This window comes from Somniosus microcephalus, chromosome 3, assembly GCF_052327205.1.
Source record: "Somniosus microcephalus isolate GS21.2 chromosome 3, FLI_Smic_1.0, whole genome shotgun sequence".
In the NCBI taxonomy this organism is placed as follows: Eukaryota; Metazoa; Chordata; class Chondrichthyes; order Squaliformes; family Somniosidae; genus Somniosus; species Somniosus microcephalus.
This window is the reverse complement of record NC_140989.1, coordinates 290,058,078-290,081,742: the sequence shown is the minus strand read 5'-3', so window position 1 is coordinate 290,081,742 and position 23,665 is coordinate 290,058,078. Positions and strand designations below refer to the sequence as shown.

General features: G+C 52.8%; 1 protein-coding gene across 1 annotated transcript in view; it reads right to left on the bottom strand.

Moving 5' to 3' along the window:
• Nucleotides 1–23,665, bottom strand: part of il23r (interleukin 23 receptor) — a 146,793-nt gene that overhangs the window by 45,863 nt on the left and 77,265 nt on the right. Inside the window, exons 10-12 of the mRNA XM_085982739.1 lie at nucleotides 19,417–19,647; nucleotides 18,794–18,895; nucleotides 9,988–10,143 (exon numbers count right to left, since the gene is read on the bottom strand). Of these exons, the coding sequence (XP_085838865.1) occupies nucleotides 9,988–10,143; nucleotides 18,794–18,895; nucleotides 19,417–19,647 (489 nt within the window). The remainder of the gene's footprint in view (nucleotides 1–9,987; nucleotides 10,144–18,793; nucleotides 18,896–19,416; nucleotides 19,648–23,665) is intronic.

Here is a 23,665-nt window from a genome sequence, read left to right as displayed (position 1 = left end):
GCAACAAGAGAGAGCCTAACCACCGCCCCTTGACATTCAACAGCATTACCATCGCCGAATCCCCCACCATCAACATCCTGGGGGTCACCATTGACCAGAAACTTAACTGGACCAGCCACATAAATACTGTAGCTACAAGAGCAGGTCAGAGGCTGGTTATTCTGCGGCGAGTGTCTCACCTCCTGACTCCCCAAAGCCTTTCCACCATCTACAAGGCACAAGTCAGGAGTGTGATGGAATACTCTCCACTTGCCTGGATGAGTGCAGCTCCAACAACACTCAAGAAGCTCGACACCATCCAGGACAAAGTAGCCCGATTGATTGGCACCCCATCCACCACCTTAAACATTCACTCCCCCCACCACCGGCGTACCGTGGCTGCAGTGTGTACCATCTACAAGATGCACTGCAGCAACTCGCCAAGGCTTCTTTGACAGCTCCTCCCAAACCTGTGACCTCTTCCACCTAGAAGGACAAGGGCAGCAGGCACATGGGAACACCACCACCTGCAAGTTCCCCTCCAAGTCACACATAATCCTGACTTGGAAGTACATTGCCGATCCTTCATCGTCGCTGGGTCAAAATCCTGAAACTCCTTCTCTAACAGTACTGTGGGAGTACCTTCACCACACAGACTGCTGCAGTTCAAGAAGGCGGCTCATCACCACTTTTTCAGGAGCAATTTGGGATGGGCAATAAATGCTGGCTTTGCCAGCGCCGCCCACATCCCATGAATGAATAAAAAATTATCTCAGTGAGGAAAAGAAAAGGCAATTGAAAAATAAAAGAACCAAACAAATAAATAAAATAGTGGAAATCATGGGAAATTCCTAAACTGGAATAAGTCAAGAGAAGAGGGAGATTGGGAATAAAAAGAGTAAAAAATTAAACACAGTCTAAAATGTAAACAGCGTAAGAAAACTCTACATGCCACCTGGCTGTCACCTGTGATCATGAGAGGTGCAACTCGCTGCGTTTAATCACTGTTATGTTTTTGATGCGAGTTGACACATTTGGTATGTGGCTCACAAGTGAAATTTCACACCTGGCCTTTTACCAATGTTAGCATCTCTGTCTAGTAAACCTAGGCCAAGAAACTATGTTTTGTTGAGATGCAGAGAGAGGATTTGGTCTCGTTCAGCCCCTGACACAACCACAACAAAGGTCTTGACCACTCAGCAGGAACCTAGTTTGCCTTTACATTGCTTCCTCCTTTGTTACTGCTTGCATGGTTAACACCAGGTGGAAGTTGCTGCAGACTGCAACAACTACAAACGAAAAGTGTGAAAACTGAAGCTCAGTGTTGCATTGACAGAACTCTCCACTGAAGTATTCAGAGGATAAAATCACACCAACAAAGCAAACCCTTACCCACTATAAGCACCAGTTTACAACTGAGGAAAGAAAAGAGGAAAATCTGAATTACCATCAGCAGTGCCTCTTGCACTCTCGTGGAAACAACTGAACATTTTATTGCTTCCTCCTGCGCACAAGTCTCAGAATATGTAACAGAAGAACGGTTTTGCTGACAACTAGCGGAACTCAGATGAAATAGTATTCTCTGCTTTCCTTCCTGTTCAGCTCTGTTCTGTTAGAAACCAAGTTAATTATAGGTCTTGGCTGGTGTATGACCAGCTGTGTAAACAAAGTATTTACTGCTTCTGCTAATTTTCTCCCTTGCTTTCTTGAAGGCAGCGACTCAGGCTAAGCCACAGATAGAGCTCCAGTACATCACTCAAGTGACCATTCTGCATGAAGATAGACAGTGGGGGTAATTTTGACTTTGGGCGATAGTGCAAAACGGGCGATATCAATTCAGCCCCCCGCTATACGTCTTTCCCCATTCGCATTTTCATTGAGGAAATGCAACTCGTGGCCGCACAAAAATCTTGCCAACCACTGCAATTGCACTGCCCAATATCCGAACAAAGTGAAAATCGCCCCCACTATTTGGCAGGAGTCACTGGAGCGTGGCAATCCTGGCTGATATTTTTTTCTCTCCCTAGCTTAGGAATGCTGAGCCCAGTTATCGAGCTTCTGCTGCCACTTACCCCCACCCCCACTGTGATTAGGTAATTCCTCACAAACAGGAGATAGGAACTTTCCTGTCCATATAAATCAACATCACTCCATGCAGAGAATGTACCCACTTGAGGATGAAGTCAAAAAGAAAATCAAAAAATCTTAATCCAATTCTTGTTTTTTTTCTACAGGTTCATCAAAATCAACAACTTTTTAAACAAGATGTATCACCAATCAATATATCGATTTGGATTATGTTCTGCAGATTTTTATAATCTTGCTGAGGTAAAGAGCTAAAAAGTCAGTTGCGTAGTACCCATTGTTTGGGCGCTATAGGTGCTGAATTGGGTCCAAAATAGGAGTGGCGGGAACAGCAGGAGCACACACTTCTGATGTGCAGGCTGTGCCGGACACCACATTGGTGAGGGCAGTAGGGCAGCTGTTACGAGCATGCGCTGGAAGTATGATAAGTAAACAGATCGCGACATCAATTAGAGTGCAACGCTGATTTGACGCCAGCGCTGCCATTTTCGTCGTCATCGCTGGAGCTAACCTCGCACAGCTGAACATGCGTTCAGCGGCAGGAAGGATCCCACACCAGTGCTATTTAAAGGGATTATCACCAACTTTCAGGTAACTTGCTTTTTGATTTCTGGCTCTGTGTAAGTTTGTAGAAGTCTTTCGTGCTTTCCACCGTTGTTTAAAGTTGGTGAGGTGACAAGGAGTGGTGCTGCAAGTGGAGAAAGCCTCGATTCGGACTTCAAGGGCTCGGGTCAGACCACTTTCTCCCAGTCATGGGTGCTCTAGTTGTCATCCCCCTTGGCCTGCAGCATAACAGAGAGATGGAGCAGAGGCAGCGAAGAAGAGGACAAGCTGTTTGCAGAGGGAGGAGGTGGAGGAGGGGGAGAAGGGCTCTTAGCAGGAGGCTTTACCCACCTAGGGTCTTCCAAGAGCAACTCTCTTACCTCAGCCTGAGCCAGGAGCAATGTGTGAGGTGTCTGCGTTTTACGAAGGAGGTGCTCACAGAACTCTGCCAACTCTTGCAACCAGACCTGCAGCCTCACACCAACAACAACAACTTGTATTTATATAGCGCCTTTAACTTAGTAAAACGTCCCAAGGTACTTCACAGGAGTGTTATAAGACAAAACCAAACAGGGCAAGGACAGCACTGGCAGTGGGTATGAAGGTGACAGTGGCCCTGAATGTCTTCGCATCAGGATCCTTCCAGGCTGGAGCAGGCAACATCTGTAACATTTTCCAGTTCGCCGTCCACTGCTGCATAAGAGAGGTGATAGACGCTCTTTATGCCAGGAAAGGGGACTTCATTATCTTTTCAGATAGCAGCCAGGATGCTTTTATTCTGTGCCAGTCCGCTGTTCCCTCAGTCTTTGAGCCACCATGTCAAACCAGAGGCTGGCTGCTGGGCGACAAGGGCTATCGCTTGACCACCTGGCTTATGTCTCCGCTCTGCAACCCAACCACACGTGGCCAGCACGCTTACAACCAGCCATGTTGCCACACGAAACATCATAGAGCAGACCATTGTGCAGCTGAAGCAACAGTTCCGCTGCCTGGACTGCTCTGGAGGAACCCAACAGTACTCACAGGCGAGTGTGTCCCGATTCGTGGTGGTCTGCTGTATCCTCCACAACCTGGCCATCATGAGGGCACGGCCCTTGCCAGCAGGGATACAGCCACCAGCTCAGGAGCAGAAGCAGGAGCAGGAGGAGGAGGAGGAGGAGGAAGTGGAGGAAACAGAAGAGGAGGAGGTGGAAGCGGAAGGAAGGATGCAACCCCAGATCGCCCCTTTCTGGCCTGGATGTCCAGGATCGAATCATCCACCTGCGGTACCAGTGAACGCAACCCCAATTCCCCTTTCAACATTAGGCCCACACCTTACCTGCTGTCTGTTGCTGACCATCACAGCATTCTCTTGGCCACAATACTGACATATAAGCCACCACAAAGCAAACATTCCAATCCAACTTTATACATCTATACATTCAATATTACATCAAAAAATCAACTAATCACCCTTGTGCATTCCCTAAGTGACTGTCTTGCGTGTGCCTTTGCCAATCCTAGTGCTCCTATGCAGTGCTACCCCAGTGGCTGAAGCATGGCTGGTGGAAGGCTGCTGACTTTCAGTGGGAGACACTGCAGATGGCCTTGCAGGCGACCTCGAAGAGCTCTGGGCCTAGTAGGCCCGGCTTCGGGCAGCACCACCTTGGCATGGGCGGCAGTATTCTGGGCTGGATGGCTGACAGGCAACAGCAAGGGCACTGGCGGAGTGGCAGTGGTGGGAGCACGAATGCTGTCCTCCTGAGAAAGGACAGCAGGTTGGCCTCCATGGATCCATTGCCACTCTTCCGAGGCAGCACCTCAGCAATCTTAGTAATCTTCTGGAGTACAGATTGCTGGACTGCTGTGAAACCCTGCAAGCCCTATCAACACTGGTAAACCCAGCCATGATGGCAGAATCTGTGCTTGCATGGCAGCAAGCTGAGCTTGCATGACTTCAGTCTGAGCTTCCATTGAAGCACTCAGACATTGGGTGGCTTCTGCTTGTACTGCAATGGAAGCCGAGGCTTCAGCCATCAGATGCGGCACGATGATTGGGTCTAAAAGTGCATTAATGGATCTGCCCACCCCTTCCACGCTGGAAAGGATGGGCCCCAAGCTCTGCCCAAAGCCCTGTGCAAGGCTGGAGCTGGACTCCTCCATGCTTCTTGACATTGCATTCAGGTTTTCTGGCAGGCCTGCCACTGCACCAAGCATTTCATTGTGCATACCCATCATTCTTCTGTAGACCACCCCATTGAAATCCTCATCTGGGTACTGTGCAGCAGAACTCATGTGTGACCATGCCCTCCGGGGAGCTGGCACCTGAGCTACCCTTTCCCCCTGCCTTGGCTGCAGCCCACTCGTTCCCTGTGTCTCACCATGTGCAGATCCCACGTCTAACCTATCCTCTAAAGTATGCGGAGTGTCAGTATCTGAGCTGGTGGCTGGGAGTGTGAAATCGAGTGATGGTGTTTCTTCTTCTTCTTCGCTCACCTCTCCCTCTCTTGTTGAAGCACTGGCTAGGCATGCTGGAACAGTGTGTGAGGCTAGTGGTGCAGATGGTGGGACGTGGCATTTGAAGGTGAATTCACTTGACCACTTGTGTGAGGTCACTAAACTTCTTCCTGCACTGTACCCAGGTCCTCGGGGCTACACTGCTGACATTTACCACAGTGGCTATTAGGGGAATTTATAATGGGGAACAAAGAAATGGCAGACCAATTAAATACATATTTTGGTTCTGTCTTCACAAATGAGGACACAAATAACCTCCCATATATGTCGGGGAACATAGGGTCTGATGAAAGGGAGGAACTGAAAGAAATCAGTATTTGTAGGGAAATGGTGTTAGGGAAATTGATGGGATTGAAGGCCGATAAATCCCCAGGGTCTGATAATCTACATCCTAGGGTACTTAAGGAAGTGGCCCTAGAAATAGTAGATGCGTTGCTGATCATCTTCCAACATTCGATGGAATCTGGAACAGTACCCATGGATTGGAGGGTAGCTAATGTTACCCCACTACTCAAAAAAGGTGGCAGAGAGAAAACGGGGAATTACAGACCGGTAAGCCTGACATCGGTAGTGGGGAAAATGCTAGAGTCCATTATAAAAGATGTAATAGCAGAGCACTTGGAAAACAGTGACAGGATCGGACAAAGTCAACATGGATTTACAAAAGGTAAATCGTGCTTGACTAATCTACTGGAATTTTTTGAGGATGTAACTGGTAAAATAGATAAGGGAGAACCAGTGGATGTGGTGTATTTGGACTTTCAGAAGGCTTTCGATAGGGTCCCGCATAAGAGATTAGCGTGTAAAGTTAAGGCACATGGGATTAGGGGCAAGGTATTGACTTGGATAGAGAACTGGTTGGCAGACAGAAAGCAAAGAGTTGGAATAAACGGGTCTTTTTCCGAGTGGCAGGCAGTGACTAGTGGGGTACTGCAGGGATCGGTCCTTGGACCCCAGCTATTCACAATATATATTAATGATCTAGACAAGGGAACTAGATGTAATATCTCCAAATTTGCAGACGACACAAAGCTGGGTGGGCATGTGTGCTGGCGGTTAAGAAGGCAAATGGTATGTTGGCCTTCGTAGCGAGAGGGTTTGAGTACAGGAACAAGGATGTCTTGCTGCAGTTGTACAGGGCCTTGGTGAGACCACATCTTGAGTATTGTGTGCAGTTTTGGTCGCCTTATCTGAGGGATGTTCTTGCCATGGAAGGAGTTCAGCGAAGATTCTCCAGGCTGATACCTGGGATGGCAGGAATGACGTATGAGCAGAGATTGGGTCGATTGGGCTTGTACTCGCTGGAGTTTAGAAGAATGAGAGGGGATCTCATTGAAACTTATAAAATTCTGACAGGACTGGACAGACTAGATGCAGGAAGGATGTTCCCGATGGTCAGGGAGTCCAGAACCAGGGGTCACAGTCTAAGGATAAGGGGTAGGCCATTTAGGACAGAAATGAGGAGGAATTTCTTCACCCAGAGAGTGGCGAACCTGTGGAATTCTCTACCACAGAAGGCAGTAGAGGCCAATTCATTAAATATATTCAAGAAGGAGTTAGATATATTTCTTAAGGCTAAAGGGATCAAGGGGTATGGGGAGAAAGCAGGGACCGGGTACTGAATTTGGATGATCAGCCATGATCGCATTGAATGGCAGAGCAGGCTCGAGGGGCCAAATGGCCTACTCCTGCTCCTATCTTGTATGTTTCTATGGCTATCTGCTCCCACTTCACTCTGGTCTGTTGACTGGAGGGCCTCCTGGCCCCCTGTGGAAAGAGGACCTCTCTCCTGGAGTTGACCTCCTGGACCAAGGCTTCCAGTGCTGCATCAGAGAACCTTGGTGTACGCTCTCTCCCCTGCTGTGCCATCATTATAACTTTCTTGTTCACTGTCTTCCCAGCTGCTTCAATCACCTGTTGCAGGCAGTGGCACCTCCCCTTTAAGAGGTGCAGACTGCCTTTAAGTAGTGCAGCCTAGCTTTAATTGGAGCTAACCTCGCACGAACTTGGGCATTCAGCCACTCAGCAGCGTGTTCAGCGTTGGGCTGAATGCTACAATCATGCAAGTAAGCAGGCAGCACAAAGTTTGTGTGCTGCCTGCAGTCCTCCGAACAGGCACGGGTTGCTATCGCCTCACAATCCGCATGCCCGTTTATGGGGGCTACTGAATTTTTAGGCCTCTACAGTGCCTAAAGCCTGTGTGATATTGTAAACTATGTCTGCTTGTATAGTCTGCTGCATATTATAAATCTACAGAGCGTACTTGGGGGCAATTTTTGTGTCCCTACCATCCCATTTGTATCTAAAAAAAATGGGGTGGTAGCAGAACCAAAATCATGAGTGGAATTGAAGCATTGACTTAACACTCATTGTCTACCTGTTCCAATTTTTGGGCAAATCTTAATCCAAGCAGCCAGAAACCTGCTAGAAACAGGCAGGAGCCTCATTAATAGATTAAAATCAGGGTCATATGATATAGTTATGCCCCCCTCCCCCCACACACCATTTTCATCGCTGCCTGCATTGGTATCGCAAGATCTTTATCCCATCCATAGATCATGGGCAGTACATCAGGAGCTGGCCAATCCCAGCGGTACTTAAAGGGATACTCAGCTATCTCAGGTAAAACTCTAGAAAGTTTTGGTTGCATTACATTGTGTTTCTTTGTTACTTAGATAATTGGGAGTTTGAATTTGGATATGGACCCAGCCTCCTGCTCCAAAAGGTCTGATACAGCTGGCCTACTGGATAGTTTAGGTCCTTCCCCCAATGTCACTGAAGGCCAATATGAATTTGGATGCAGTAAATATTTGATACAGCTTAGTTTCTCATTATTTGTGAAGACAGAATAAAAACAGGGTTACATAGGAACAGGAGTAGGCCATTCAGCTCATCGAGCCTGTTTCACCATTCTAATAGATCATGGCTGACTGTACCACAGTTCCATTTATCCCCTTTTGCTCCATATCCCTTGATACCCTTACCTAACAAAGATATTCACTTATGATCTAATGCTCCACTCCAATGAAATACATACCCTGCAGGTCACTAAAGAATTTGGTATGGGGACCTATACTTCAACCAACTTGCTGAAAGAAGCCCATAGGATGATTGCAAATGCAGAGCATCCCTCTCAAACTGCCCCTGAAGCATTATTTATAACATCCTGACTGAAAATTGTAGACATATAACAAAGATGACGGATTTTGCCAGCCGAGACGAGTTGGGGGCGGGACTGCTGCCTTCCGGGTTCTAGTCCCGCCCCCAGCGACGTGTGACGAACCCACGCTATTTTCCCCTGATTGGCCTTGTTAAGTCCACCCTGTGGGCTTACCGGCCAAGTAAGAGAAAGCCAGTGACAGATGATGTCAGTGTATGACGCTTCATCTGTCCAAAATTTTGGACAGATGAATTGTCAGTGTTTGACAGCTTTGAGAAGCTGTCAAACACTGACAATCTCTGTTCTAAGGTGAGCCCTTGCACAAAGGCTCACCAAACCTCTCTTCCCAGCAGAAAGCAGATGGCTGCTGCATCTGAGAGTGCAGCAGCCATTCTGTCATCTCTGCCATTGAGATGAGGCACCTCCGGATCCTCAATGGTTGAAGCCTGCAGGAAGAAGCAAAGGTAAGGAAATTTTTTCCAACACTTTACTATCACCTCTCATACTTACCTGTCCACATTTGCATCCATCACTCACTCTACATCTGTCATTTCGACCCCTCTCATCCCCTCAGACCCACTGCTCGCCTCGCTGATCCTGGCGAGGTTCACAGCTGTCAGGAAGCCCACAGCAGGAGGCGTAAAATGGGGAAAAGCCTCAAAACTGCCTGTTAACTACCTGCTAACAGGCAGTTAATTGGCTCTAATCCCCTTCCCGCCTCGAGGATATGTGTCCCTGCGCGACTCGGGGACCCGCCTCCCGGGAAGATGGCACGGAGGCAGGTTGGGAGTGGGGTCGGTACCTGCTCCCAGATTCTGCCATTTTCCCGGCAGTCTCGCCTCCAAACCCAGGACTTGCAAAATTCCCCCTGAAGTGCATGTGATCTTCATTGGCTTCTACACATATCATTTTAGTTTCGTAACATCAATATACACAGTTTTATTGTTGTTGTACAAAGAAATAATTTATTTCCTCACTGGGGAATCGTTGATCAGGGTCATTTCCTGTCACAGCTGTTTTTGTGCAGAATCAGTGTGGTTATAATGCTGCCATTTTGTCCTTGATTATTATGCCTGGCATACAGTGCAGAATCCCTGGCCCAAGACCGCACAAAGTGGAGGAGAAGCATCCGGGAAGGCGCCGAACACCTCGAGTCTCTTTGCCAGGAGCAAGTGGAAGCCAAGTGCAAACAGCGGAAGGAGCGCACGTCAACCCAAGCACCCCACCCACCCGCCCCTTCAACCACCGTCTGCCCCACCTGTGACAGAGACTATAGGTCTCGTATTGGACTCATCAGTCACCTGAGAACTCTTTTAGTGTGGAGGCGAGTCATCCTCGGTTCCGAGGGACTGCCTAAGAAGAAGAAGAAGACAGTGCATACCAATAATCAAAATACATTATAAGATTATATAACTAAACAGTTGCAGGGGATGGAGTTAAAGAGGTTCAAGTACTTTCAAGCACAAAGGTACTTGTGCCACGGAGTCGTAGAAAATGGGGCTGTGCCCACATGGTGAATGCCCAACCTCACCATCGAGTTGCTTTCCCATGGGTAGCACAGATTAAAAACATTGGGCCCACTCCTTCTCATGCAACCTCAAATAGAAGCTATGGAGCAACATGAGTGGACATCTAAAAACAGATCTACAACCACTTTTTTCTCAAGACAGAAAGAGGAGAAAAATAAAGGTTACTTGTTATAAAAAAAAAGCAATTGTACTCACATGGAACGAGGTAAGACCCATCAGAACCTCTTTTCAGGTATATGGTGTAGTTGGTGATAAATCCTTGCTGTTTTTCAGGTGGAATTTCTCCCCATTTTACTTGCACTAGGTGTCTACCAAATATAATCAGTGAAACATTTGGTCCTGTTGTGGGCCCTGAAAGCAGAAAGATGGAACTTTCTATGCGGCAAACACAGGGAGATCTCAGCTTGATTTTTAAAAGTTGAAATATGAGTAACTATATAAAATGTTCTCTTGCAGATAATAACTCTAGTTTTCTGATTCTGGCAAACATCGGGGTTGCAATGGCCCCTGGTGCAGGCACAACTGTGCTAACAGTGGAGAGGGCTGGCCTTGCCAAGTTTTCCATGACAAGCCGCTCCTGTTCATTTGAATAGGCTGCCTACACACGGAAAATATGCTTAGGTAGTCAGACCTGAAAACTGGTTGGCCAGATAAATTGTGTGAGCAGACAGCTTATTGAAATCTCCCATTAAATTAACGTTCCTATTCTCAATGCCCTTCCTAGCTCTTCACTGAAAAAGTTGGCTTCCTTCTTATGCTGACCTGGTGGTCTATAGCAAAACCCGCTAGTGTTAGCTGGCTTTTGTGGCGATGTCTAGCCAGAAGTACTTTATTCTGTAGCTTTCCTCCTTTGACAAGATTAACTTGGTTTACTTTCCCAGAGGTTCCTGACAGATGGGGCTACAGCCCTCCTTTCTAAACACTCTGGCCCCATATTTGCAGGGAGGCTGGGAAGGAGCAGGGGGGGGCGTGTTTGTGGAGGGGAAAACGCAGAAATGCCGGGAGCGCGGAGGTCCTGTCCAACTTAACGGCAGGATGTCATTATCATTTTTTAATCTGTTTCCCGCCCGGCAGCCAGTTAGATTGACAGGCTGGCCTCAGCCGACAGACCCCGGCAACCGGGAAACATCACGGGTTGGTGAGGGGGGTCGGACCAGCAATTGGGAGGGGGACCGGGAGAGGTCGCGGGTTTGGGGGGCGAGTGTGGGGGGAGGGAGAGATCGCGGGTTTGGGGGGGGGAGGGAGAAGGGAGAGATCGCGGGTTTGGGGGGCGAGTGTGGGGGAGGGAGAGATCGCGGGTTTGTGGGGGGGAGGGAGAAGGGAGAGATCGCGGGTTTGGGGGACGAGTGTGGGGGGAGGGAGAGATCGCGGGTTTGGGGGGCGAGTGTGGGGGAGGGAGAGATCGCGGGTTTGGGGGGCGAGTGTGGGGGAGGGAGAGATCGCGGGTTTGTGGGGGGGAGGGAGAAGGGAGAGATCGCGGGTTTGGGGGACGAGTGTGGGGGGAGGGAGAGATCGCGGGTTTGGGGGACGAGTGTGGGGGGAGGGAGAGATCGCGGGTTTGGGTGACAGGTGTGGGGGGAGGGGGACCGGGAGAGATCGCGGGTTTGGGGGACGAGGGGAGGGGAGGGAGAGATGGCGGGTTTGGGGGGCGAGTGTGGTGGGAGGGAGAGATCGCGGGTTTGGGGGGGGAGGGAGAAGGGAGATCGCGGGTTTGGGGGACGAGTGTGGGGGAGGGGAAAGATCGCGGGTTTGGGGGACGAGTGTGGGGGAGGGGAGGGGAGAGATCGCGGGTTTGGGGGGGGAGGGAGAAGGGAGATTGCGGGTTCGGGGGACGAGTGTGGGGGAGGGGAAAGATCGCGGGTTTGGGGGACGAGTGTGGGGGGAGGGAGAGATCGCGGGTTTGGGGGACGAGTGTGGGGGGAGGGAGAGGTCGCGGGTTTGGGGGGGAGGGAGAGATCGCGGGTTTGGGGGGGAGGGAGAAGGGAGAGATCGCGGGTTTGGGGGGGAGGGAGAAGGGAGAGATCGCGGGTTTGGGGGACGAGTGTGGGGGGAGGGAGAGGTCACGGGTTTGGGGGGCGAGTGTGGGGGGAGGGAGAGATCGCGGGTTTGGGGGACGAGTGTGGGGGGAGGGAGAGATCGCGGGTTTGGGGGACGAGTGTGGGGGAGGGAGAGATCGCGGGTTTGGGGGGCGAGTGTGGGGGAGGGAGAGGTCGCGGGTTTGGGGGGCGAGTGTGGGGGAGGGAGAGATCGCGGGTTTGGGGGACGAGTGTGGGGGAGGGAGAGATCGCGGGTTTGGGGGGGGAGGGAGAGATCGCGGGTTTGGGGGGGGAGGGAGAAGGGAGAGATCGCGGGTTTGGGGGACGAGTGTGGGGGGAGGGAGAGATCGCGGGTTTGGGGGGCGAGTGTGGGGGGAGGGAGAGATCGCGGGTTTGGGGGACGAGTGTGGGGGGAGGGAGAGGTCGCGGGTTTGGGGGACGAGTGTGGGGGGAGGGAGAGGTCGCGGGTTTGGGGGACGAGTGTGGGGGGAGGGAGAGATCGCGGGTTTGGGGGACGAGTGTGGGGGGAGGGAGAGGTCGCGGGTTTGGGGGGGTGGGAGAAGGGAGAGATCGCGGGTTTGGGTGACAGGTGTGGGGGGAGGGAGAGATCGCGGGTTTGGGTGACAGGTGTGGGGGGAGGGAGAGATCGCGGGTTTGGGTGACAGGTGTGGGGGAGGGGGACCGGGAGAGATCGCGGGTTTGGGGGACGAGTGTGGGGGGAGGGAGAGATCGCGGGTTTGGGGGACGAGTGTGGGGGGAGGGAGAGATCGCGGGTTTGGGGGGGAGGGAGAAGGGAGATTGCGGGTTCGGGGGACGAGTGTGGGGGAGGGGAAAGATCGCGGGTTTGGGGGACGAGTGTGGGGGAGGGAGAGATCGCGGGTTTGGGGGACGAGTGTGGGGGGAGGGAGAGGTCGCGGGTTTGGGGGGGGAGGGAGAAGGGAGAGATCGCGGGTTTGGGGGACGAGTGTGGGGGGAGGGAGAGATCGCGGGTTTGGGTGACAGGTGTGGGGGGAGGGAGAGATCGCGGGTTTGGGGGGCGAGTGTGGGGGGAGGGAGAGATCGCGGGTTTGGGGGGGGAGGGAGAAGGGAGAGATCGCGGGTTTGGGGGGCGAGTGTGGTGGGAGGGAGAGATCGCGGGTTTGGGTGACAGGTGTGGGGGGAGGGAGAGATCGCGGGTTTGGGGGGCGAGTGTGGGGGAGGGAGAGATCGCGGGTTTGGGGGACGAGTGTGGTGGGAGGGAGAGATCGCGGGTTTGGGTGACAGGTGTGGGGGGAGGGAGAGATCGCGGGTTTGGGGGGCGAGTGTGGGGGGAAGGAGAGATCGCGGGTTTGGGGGGGGAGGGAGAAGGGAGAGATCGCGGGTTTGGGGGGCGAGTGTGGTGGGAGGGAGAGATCGCGGGTTTGGGTGACAGGTGTGGGGGAGGGAGAGATCGCGGGTTCGGGGGACGAGGGGAGGGGAGGGAGAGATCGCGGGTTTGGGGGGCGAGTGTGGTGGGAGGGAGAGATCGCGGGTTTGGGGGGGGAGGGAGAAGGGAGATCGCGGGTTTGGGGGACGAGTGTGGGGGAGGGGAAAGATCGCGGGTTCGGGGGACGAGTGTGGGGGAGGGGAAAGATCGCGGGTTTGGGGGACGAGTGTGGGGGGAGGGAGAGATCGCGGGTTTGGGGGACGAGTGTGGGGGGAGGGAGAGGTCGCGGGTTTGGGGGACGAGTGTGGGGGGAGGGAGAGGTCGCGGGTTTGGGGGGGGAGGGAGAAGGGAGAGATCGCGGGTTTGGGGGGGGAGGGAGAAGGGAGAGATCGCGGGTTTGGGGGACGAGTGTGGGGGGAGGGAGAGGTCGCGGGTTTGGGGGGGAGGGAGAAGGGAGAGATCGCGGGTTTGGGGGACGAGTGTGGGGGGAGGGAGAGATCGCGGGTTTGGGGGACGAGTGTGAGGGGAGGGAGAGGTCGCGGGTTTGGGGGACGAGTGTGGGGGGAGGGAGAGGTCGCGGGTTTGGGGGGGGAGGGAGAGATCGCGGGTTTGGGGGGGGAGGGAGAAGGGAGAGATCGCGGGTTTGGGGGGGAGGGAGAAGGGAGAGATCGCGGGTTTGGGGGACGAGTGTGGGGGGAGGGAGAGGTCGCGGGTTTGGGGGGGGAGGGAGAAGGGAGAGATCGCGGGTTTGGGGGACGAGTGTGGGGGGAGGGAGAGGTCGCGGGTTTGGGGGGGGAGGGAGAAGGGAGAGATCGCGGGTTTGGGGGACGAGTGTGGGGGGAGGGAGAGATCGCGGGTTTGGGGGGGAGGGAGAAGGGAGAGATCGCGGGTTTGGGGGACGAGTGTGGGGGGAGGGAGAGATCGCGGGTTTGGGGGGCGAGTGTGGGGGGAGGGAGAGGTCGCGGGTTTGGGGGGCGAGTGTGGGGGGAGGGAGAGATCGCGGGTTTGGGGGACGAGTGTGGGGGGAGGGAGAGATCGCGGGTTTGGGGGGGAGGGAGAAGGGAGAGATCGCGGGTTTGGGGGACGAGTGTGGGGGGAGGGAGAGATCGCGGGTTTGGGGGGCGAGTGTGGAGGGAGGGAGAGGTCGCGGGTTTGGGGGACGAGTGTGGGGGAGGGAGAGATCGCGGGTTTGGGTGACTGGTGTGGGGGGAGGGAGAGATCGCGGGTTTGGGGGGCGAGTGTGGGGGAGGGAGAGGTCGCGGGTTTGGGGGGCGAGTGTGGGGGGAGGGAGAGATCGCGGGTTTGGGGGACGAGGGGAGGGGAGGGAGAGATCGCGGGTTTGGGGGACGAGGGGAGGGAGAGGTCGCGGGTTTGGGGGACGAGTGTGGGGGAGGGAGAGATCGCGGGTTTGGGTGACAGGTGTGGGGGGAGGGAGAGATCGCGGGTTTGGGGGGCGAGTGTGGGGGAGGGAGAGGTCGCGGGTTTGGGGGGCGAGTGTGGGGGAGGGAGAGATCGCGGGTTTGGGGGGCGAGTGTGGGGGGAGGGAGAGGTCGCGGGTTTGGGGGGCGAGTGTGGGGGGAGGGAGAGGTCGCGGGTTTGGGGGGCGAGTGTGGGGGGAGGGAGAGGTCGCGGGTTTGGGGGGCGAGTGTGGGGGAGGGAGAGATCGCGGGTTTGGGGGACGAGGGAGGGGAGGGAGAGATCGCGGGTTTGGGGGACGAGGGGAGGGGAGGGAGAGATCGCGGGTTTGGGGGACGAGGGGAGGGGAGGGAGAGATCGCGGGTTTGGGGGACGAGGGGAGGGGAGGGAGAGATCGCGGGTTTGGGGGACGAGGGGAGGGGAGGGAGAGATCGCGGGTTTGGGGGACGAGGGGAGGGGAGGGAGAGATCGCGGGTTTGGGGGACGAGGGGAGGGGAGGGAGAGATCGCGGGTTTGGGGGACGAGGGGAGGGGAGGGAGAGATCGCGGGTTTGGGGGGCGAGTGTGGGGGAGGGAGAGATCGCGGGTTTGGGTGACAGGTGTGGGGGAGGGGGGACCGGGAGAGATCGCGGGTTTGGGGGACGAGTGTGGGGGGAGGGAGAGATCGCGGGTTCGGGGGACGAGTGTGGGGGAGGGAGAGATCGCGGGTTTGGGGGACGAGTGTGGGGGGAGGGAGAGATCGCGGGTTCGGGGGACGAGTGTGGGGGAGGGAGAGATCGCGGGTTTGGGGGGCGAGTGTGGTGGGAGGGAGAGATCGCGGGTTTGGGGGGGGAGGGAGAAGGGAGAGATCGCGGGTTTGGGGGACGAGTGTGGGGGAGGGGAAAGATCGCGGGTTTGGGGGACGAGTGTGGGGGAGGGGAGGGGAGAGATCGCGGGTTTGGGGGGCGAGTGTGGGGGGAGGGAGAGATCGCGGGTTTGGGTGGGGAGGGAGAAGGGAGATTGCGGGTTCGGGGGACGAGTGTGGGGGAGGGGAAAGCGCGGGTTTGGGGGACGAGTGTGGGGGAGGGGGACCGGGAGAGATCGCGGGTTTGGGGGACGGGTGTGGGGGAGGGAGAGATCGCGGGTTTGCGGGGGGAGGGAGAAGGGAGATTGCGGGTTCGGGGGACGAGTGTGGGGGAGGGGAAAGATCGCGGGTTTGGGGGACGAGTGTGGGGGAGGGGGACCGGGAGAGATCGCGGGTTTGGGGGACGGGTGTGGGGGAGGGGAGAGATCGCGGGTTTGGGGGACGGGTGTGGGGGAGGGAGAGATCGCGGGTTTGGGGGGCTAGTGTGGGGGAGGGAGAGATCGCGGGTTTGGGGGGGGAGGGAGAAGGGAGATTGCGGGTTCGGGGGACGAGTGTGGGGGAGGGGAAAGATCGCGGGTTTGGGGGACGAGTGTGGGGGAGGGGGACCGGGAGAGATCGCGGGTTTGGGGGACGGGTGTGGGGGAGGGGAGAGATCGCAGGTTTGGGTGACGGGTGTGGGGGAGGGGGACCGGGAGAGATCGCGGGTTTGGGTGACGAGTGTGGGGGAGGGGGACCGGGAGAGATCGCTGGTTTGGGTGACGGGTGTGGGGGAGGGGGACCGGGAGAGATCGCTGGTTTGGGTGACGAGTGTGGGGGAGGGGGAGGGGAGAGATCACGGGTTTGGGGGACGAGTGTGGGGGAAGGGGACCAGGAGAGATAGCTGGTTTGTGTGGCCGGTGTCGGGGAGGGGGATCGGGAGAGATCGCTGGTTTGGGTGACGGGTGTGGGGGAGGGGGAGGGGAGAGATCGCGGGTTTGGGGGACGGGTGTGGGGGAGGGGGAGGGGAGAGATCGCAGGTTTGGGGGACGGGTGTGGGGGAGGGGGACCGGGAGAGATCGCTGGTTTGCGTGGCGGGTGTGGGGGAGGGGGACCGGGAGAGATCGCGGGTTTGGGTGACGAGTGTGGGGGAGGGGGACCGGGAGAGATCGCTGGTTTGCGTGGCGGGTGTGGGGGAGGGGGAGGGGAGAGATCGCGGGTTTGGGGGACGGGTGTGGGGGAGGGGGAGGGGAGAGATCGCGGGTTTGGGGGACGGGTGTGGGGGAGGGGGACCGGGAGAGATCGCGGGTTTGGGGGACGGGTGTGGGGGAGGGGGACCGGGAGAGATCGCGGGTTTGGGGGACGGGTGTGGGGGAGGGGGAGGGGAGAGATCGCGGGTTTGGGTGACGGGTGTGGGGGAGGGGGAGGGGAGAGATCGCGGGTTTGGGGGACGGGTGTGGGGGAGGGGGAGGGGAGAGATCGCGGGTTTGGGGGACGGGTGTGGGGGAGGGGGAGGGGAGAGATCGCGGGTTTGGGGGACGGGTGTGGGGGAGGGGGACCGGGAGAGATCGCGGGTTTGGGGGACGGGTGTGGGGGAGGGGGACCGGGAGAGATCGCGGGTTTGGGGGACGGGTGTGGGGGAGGGGGACCGGGAGAGATCGCGGGTTTGGGGGACGGGTGTGGGGGAGGGGGAGGGGAGAGATCGCGGGTTTGGGTGACGGGTGTGGGGGAGGGGGAGGGGAGAGATCGCAGGTTTGGGGGACGGGTGTGGGGGAGGGGGAGGGGAGAGATCGCGGGTTTGGGGGACGGGTGTGGGGGAGGGGGAGGGGAGAGATCGCGGGTTTGGGGGACGGGTGTGGGGGAGGGGGACCGGGAGAGATCGCGGGTTTGGGGGACGGGTGTGGGGGAGGGGGACCGGGAGAGATCGCTGGTTTGCGTGGCGGGTGTGGGGGAGGGGGACCGGGAGAGATCGCTGGTTTGCGTGGCGGGTGTGGGGGAGGGGGACCGGGAGAGATCGCGGGTTTGGGTGACGGGTGTGGGGGAGGGGGAGGGGAGAGATCGCGGGTTTGGGGGACGGGTGTGGGGGAGGGGGACCAGGAGAGATAGCTGGTTTGTGTGGCGGGTGTGGGGGAGGGGGACCGGGAGAGATCGCTGGTTTGCGTGGCGGGTGTGGGGGAGGGGGACCGGGAGAGATCGCGGGTTTGGGTGACGGGTGTGGGGGAGGGGAGAGATCGCGGGTTTGGGGGACGGGTGTGGGGGAGGGGGAGGGGAGAGATCGCGGGTTTGGGATGGGCAGGGGTTGGCTGATCGCGGCACGTTTGCTTGAGGGACTGGGGCGGGGGGAAACACTCCTGCTCCTCCTGGCCCATGAGCAGTGCTATAAAAAGCACATTCCTGCTGGATCCGGCAGCTCCCACCTCCCTTTAGCTGCTGGGAATTTCTAAGCCCTGGGAAACCTATGCAGGAGGTGTTGAATTCAAATTGCTGCCAAAATATCAGGAACGGAGCCTCATTTGATGATTAAAGTTACGGTCCTGCCTCGACAGAGTGGGTCACTCAGCCACCCCAAAAGCCGCCGCAGTTAAAACGTTAGAAGGCGTGGTCACAGCGGGTTGGTGATTTAACCCTCTCCGGTCTGTCGGGCAGGGGTGGCGGGGGGTATTCATCTCTTGGTAGCCTACAAGCTTTCTTCCTTTTCTTACTATCTGCACTTCCTTGGCAGCCATTAGGGGGCCCCTAAATATAAATGACTTCAAATATGTTTACTCATTCAGTTCATATAATTCTACATCAAACTAAGTCCAGAAAAACTCAGAAGAAGCTACAGGCTCACTATAGATTGTTGAGATGTACTCGTTTGCTTTTAACCAGTGCACTGAACTGGAGACCTGATTCGAAAAGTCATGAGGGGGACGTATTTCACCTTGCGAAATGCACCTCCTGTAATTGGAGAAGGATGGTGTTAACAGCGGCTGTAAAGAAGTCCATGCCCTGTCAGCTGGGGTGCTACAGATAGCTTTCCTAGTCCAAGGACACGAAAGCTAAGAAAAACTACAGGGATTCCTGATTCTGATCATTATTCGGTGACTTCTGCTGGACAGTGTGAGCGAACATACGGAGACGTTGGGTGATGCTAAGATTGGGCTCACTGTGATGTTCACTGACACTCACACATAAAGAACAATCTCTTGGACAAGGTAATGGAGTCTGTTCAATGTTCACAGAACACCATTAATCACTACCTTCAGGAGAAAAAAGGGAAGATAATTGAAAAAGTAGTGGGACAGGAACTGATTGAAGAATAATAATCATACTAATTACTTACTTCCTTCTACTGAATATCCCTGCGCTGAACAAGATCTTCCTCGTCCCTTCTGGTATATTGCAGTGACAGAAATATTGTAACGTTTTCTTGGTATAATGTTTCCTAAATATGATGATAGAAATAATTTGCCACGTTAAAATAACCTGCTTTATCACAAACAGAAAACATAAGAAAGCATAAAATAACCATTGTGTACAAATCCACTCCAACAACAAAGCATGTACAATCTATCCCACGTATTTAATGCACCACAAAACTTCTCTCTGAACCACAAAGAGAGTTGAACAATTATTTATCCACATTTACACCTCCATTATTCAAGCTTGCTCTGTGCAGATGGCATTTCCATGATTGTGACAACACATGAAATAATTGACTTCCATTGAAGATTTGATCCTATCTGCCCATACTGATCCCTATAATCCACATATTTATACAAATCTATTTGGAAGGCATGAATTGAAACATTAACTACTTTGGTACTGTATTGGGAAAAAAATCTTTCACTCTCTAAGCCGTTTGTAATGTAATATACTGAAGCAGGTGACCATGGTCCATAGAGTTAGAAGACGTCACTCTGAGATGGAGCAAGCAATGACAGCTGCAGGTTATTGCAAACTTACCTCCTTCTGCTAGATACTCCTGAGGTGAAGAGGTTTGTCCTATAAACACTGAGTGATTTGCCCTAGGAAGCCTTTTCCAACCAAGTAGCTGCTTATTGCTGTCAGTCGCTCGTCTCCAGTCGACTACATAACCCAGCACTGGCTCACTGGTTTCATCTGGTGGTTCCCATTTGACATAAATTCCAGAGTCTCCAGCTGGTGCCACCATAAGGTTTCTGGGAGCCATCATATCTGTATGGTAATAGATATAGTACAACGATATTGCACAATATAACTAGGCTACGTACGTACAAAATTATGCATATGTCAAACTGATCTTGTACAGGAGTTTAGAATCCACATGAAGAAGAAGAAGAAGTCTTTCATTATTGACTCGCTCCTCCCTGGGGAGGGGGGGGGTGGTGGTTGGTCAAGAAGCCTGGTGCTGAGACACCCATTATTAGAAGTGAATACACTCAGGCCATGTACAGCACAGGCAGCTGCAGAGAAAAGTTGCCTCTATTCTGATGCAACTACACACCTTACCCCTGACCCCAAAGAGAACTCGGTTTCTATCAACTGACAATTTAGTTAAAGTTAGCCTGTGTCCTCTCTGCTGTGAGTCAAGGTGCAGTTTTGTGTCATGGGATATCCGCAATATCAATAGGTGTGGTATTTGTTGTTGCCTTGTGAAAAAGTTGAGAAAGAAAGACAGTTGTCGCACAAGTGGTCAACAGAACTAAGTCATAGTCATAGCCAATGCTGGGGCTGAAAAGTCCAATAGCCAGGGTGTGCAGCAAACCTCCCAACTACTGTGCCACAACAATTGTGCTATCTGACTGATTATTTATCATTTTTGAGGGGCATTTGGAAAGTTGGCCATTTCTTTTATGTATTTTCATCCCCAATTCTTAGTCTGCCTGGCCTGACACTCGGGGAGTGGGTGTAGGGCCTGTGCTCGGCCAATGCCTCGGTGTGACTACGAGTGAGGCAGGTACGGGGATCCAGGAGGTAGAGCTGGAGGAGCCGCAGCCCTTGCTCTTGTCCAACAGGTTCAAGGTTCTTACTCCCTGTGGGGACGGGAGCAGGGACTGCAGGGAGGATGAGCAACCTGGCCACAGCACCGTGGAACAGGGGGCCATTCAAGAGGGGGGAGTAAATAGAAATGTTGTAGTGGTAGGGGATAGTATTATTAGGGGGATAGATAGAGTTCTCTGCAGCCGAGAGCGAGAGTCCCGAAGGCTGTGTTGCCTACCCGGTGCCAGGGTTAAGGACATCTCCTCTGGGCTGGAAAGAAACTTGCAGTGGGAGGGGGTGGATCCAGTTGTTGTGGTCCATGTTGGTACAAACGACGTAGATAGGACTAGGAAGCCGGTTCTGTTAAAGGAGTATGAGCAGCTAGGGGTCAAATTAAAAAACAGAACCACAAGGGTAATAATCTCTGGATTATTACCTGAGCCACGAGCGAATTTGGCTAGGACAAATAAAATTAGAGAGTTAAATGCATGGCTCAAAGACTGGTGTGGGAGAAATGGGTTTTGCTTCCTGGGACACTGGCACCAGTACTGGGGCAGGAGGGAGCTGTTCCGTTGGGACGGGCTTCACTTGGCCAGTGCTGGGACTAGAGTCCTGGCGGATCATACAACTAGGGCTGTAGAGAGGGCTTTAAACTAACTAGTTGGGGGGAGGTTCCTAGAGAGCAAATAATAAAAATGACAACAGAGAAGGTCATAGACTTAGGTAGCAGTGGGGAAATTAAAAACCAGAGCGTGTCAGGAAGGGGCAGAAGGTATGGAGTAAAAGGTAAAGTAATAAAAAGGGCAAAAGCAGGAACTAAGTGTCACAAAACATATTTGAAAGTTCTCTATCTGAATGCACGTAGCATTCGTAACAAAATAGATGAGTTAATGGCACAAATAACTACATATGAGTATGATCTTGTGGCCATTACACAAACATGGCTGCAGGGTGACAATGCCTGGGAATTAAACATACCAGGTTATTTAACGATCAGGAAGGACAGGCAGGAAGGAAGGGGAGGTGGGGTGGCTATGTTAATAAAGGAAGGAATCACTGTAATACAGAGAAATGATATTGGGTCAAAAGATCAGGATAATTAAACAGTTTAGGTGGAGATAAGGAATAATAAGGGGAAAAAAACACTAGTGGGCGTAGTCTATAGGCCTCCGAACAGTTGCAACTCTGTTGGACGGAGTATCAATCAGGAAATAGTTGAGGCTTGTAATAAGGGAACATCTATAATTATGGGGGATTTTAATTATCATATTAATTGGACAAATCAAATTAGGCAGGGCTGCCTTGAGGATGAGTTCATTGAGTGTATTAGGGATGGGTTTCTTGAGCAGTATGTAACTGAACCGACCAGGGGGCAAGCAACCTTAGATCTGGTCCTGTGTAACGAGACAGGATTAATTAAAAATGTCCTAGTAAAGGATCCCCTTGGAATGAGTGACCATAACATGGTTGAATTCCATATTCAATTAGAGGGTGAGAAGGTTGGATCTCAAACAAGCGTGCTAAGCTTGAATAAAGGAGACTATGAAGGTATGAGAGCGGAATTGAGTAGAGTGGATTGGGAAAATAGATTAAAAGGTAAGACGATACATGATCAGTGGTGTACATTTAAGGAGTTATTTTACAACTTCCAAAAAAAATATATTCACTGAGAAGAAAAGGGTGTAAAAGAAAAGACAGCCATCCGTGGCTAAGTAAAGAAATTAATGACAGTATTTGATTAAAAACAAGGGCATATAAGGTAGCCAAATCTAGTGGGAGGATAGAGGATTGGGAAAACTTTAAAAGACAGCAAAAAATAACAAAAAGATTGATTAAGAAAGGGAAGATAGATTATGAAAGTAAATTAGCAAAAAATATAAAAACAGATAGTAAGAGTTTTTATAGTTATATAAAAAGAAAAAGGGTGGCTAAAGTAAATGTTGGTCCCTTAGAGGATGAGACCGGGAAATTAATGGTGGGAAATATGGAGATGGCAAAAACACTGAATGAATATTTTGTATCAGTCTTTACAGTAGAGGACACTAAGAATATCCCAACACTGGACAAACAGGGGGCTATGGGGGGGAGGAGCTAAACATGATCAAAATCACGAAGGAAGTGGTACTCGGTAAAATAATGGGACTCAAGGCGGATAAATCACCTGGACCTGATGGCTTACAGCCTAGGGTCTTGAGGGAAGTGGCGGTAGGGATTGTGGATGCATTGGTAATAATTTTCCAAAACTCCCTGGACTCAGCAAAGGTCCCGGCAGACTGGAAAACTGCTAATGTAACACCCTTATTTAAAAAGGGCAGTAGACAGAAGGCTGGAAACTATAGACCGGTTAGCCTAACATCTGTGGTAGGTAAAATTTTGGAGTCCATTATTAAGGAGACAGTAACAGGACATTTGGATAATCATAATTTAATAGAACAAAGTCAGCATGGTTTTATAAAGGGGAAGTCATGTTTGACAAATTTGCTGGAGTTCTTCGAGGAAGTAACATATAGGGTGGATAAAGGGGAACCAGTGGACGTAGTGTATTTAGACTTCCAAAAGGCATTTGACAAGGTGCCACACAAAAGATTATTGCTTAAGATAAAAAATCACGGGATTGGGGGTAATATTCTGGCATGGATAGAGGATTGGCTATCTAACAGAAGGCAGAGAGTTGGGATAAATGGTTCATTCTCAGACTGGCAATCAGTAACTAGTGGTGTTCCGCAGGGGTCAGTGCTGGGTCCCCAACTCTTTACAATCTATATTAACGATTTGGAGGAGGGGACCGAGTGTAACATATCAAAGTTTGCAGATGATACTAAGATGGGAGGGAAAGTAGTGAGTGAGGAGGACATAAAAAACCTGCAAGGGGACATAGACAGGCTAAGTAAGTGGGCAGAGATTTGGCAGATGGAATACAATACTGGAAAGTGTGAGGTTATGCACTTTGGCAGGAAAAATCGTAGAGCAAGTTATTATCTTAATGGCAAGAAACTGGAAAGTACTGAAGTACAAAGGGATCTGGGGGTCCTGGTGCACGAAACTCAAAAGGTTAGTATGCAGGTGCAGCAAGTGATTAAGAAGGCCAATGGAAGGTTGGCTTTCATTGCTAGGGAGATAGAATATAAAAATAGGGAGGTATTGCTTCAGTTGTACAAGGTATTGGTGAGACTGCACCTGGAATACTGCATACAGTTTTGGTGTCCATACTTAAGAAAAGACATACTTGCTCTCGAGTCAGTACAAAGAAGGT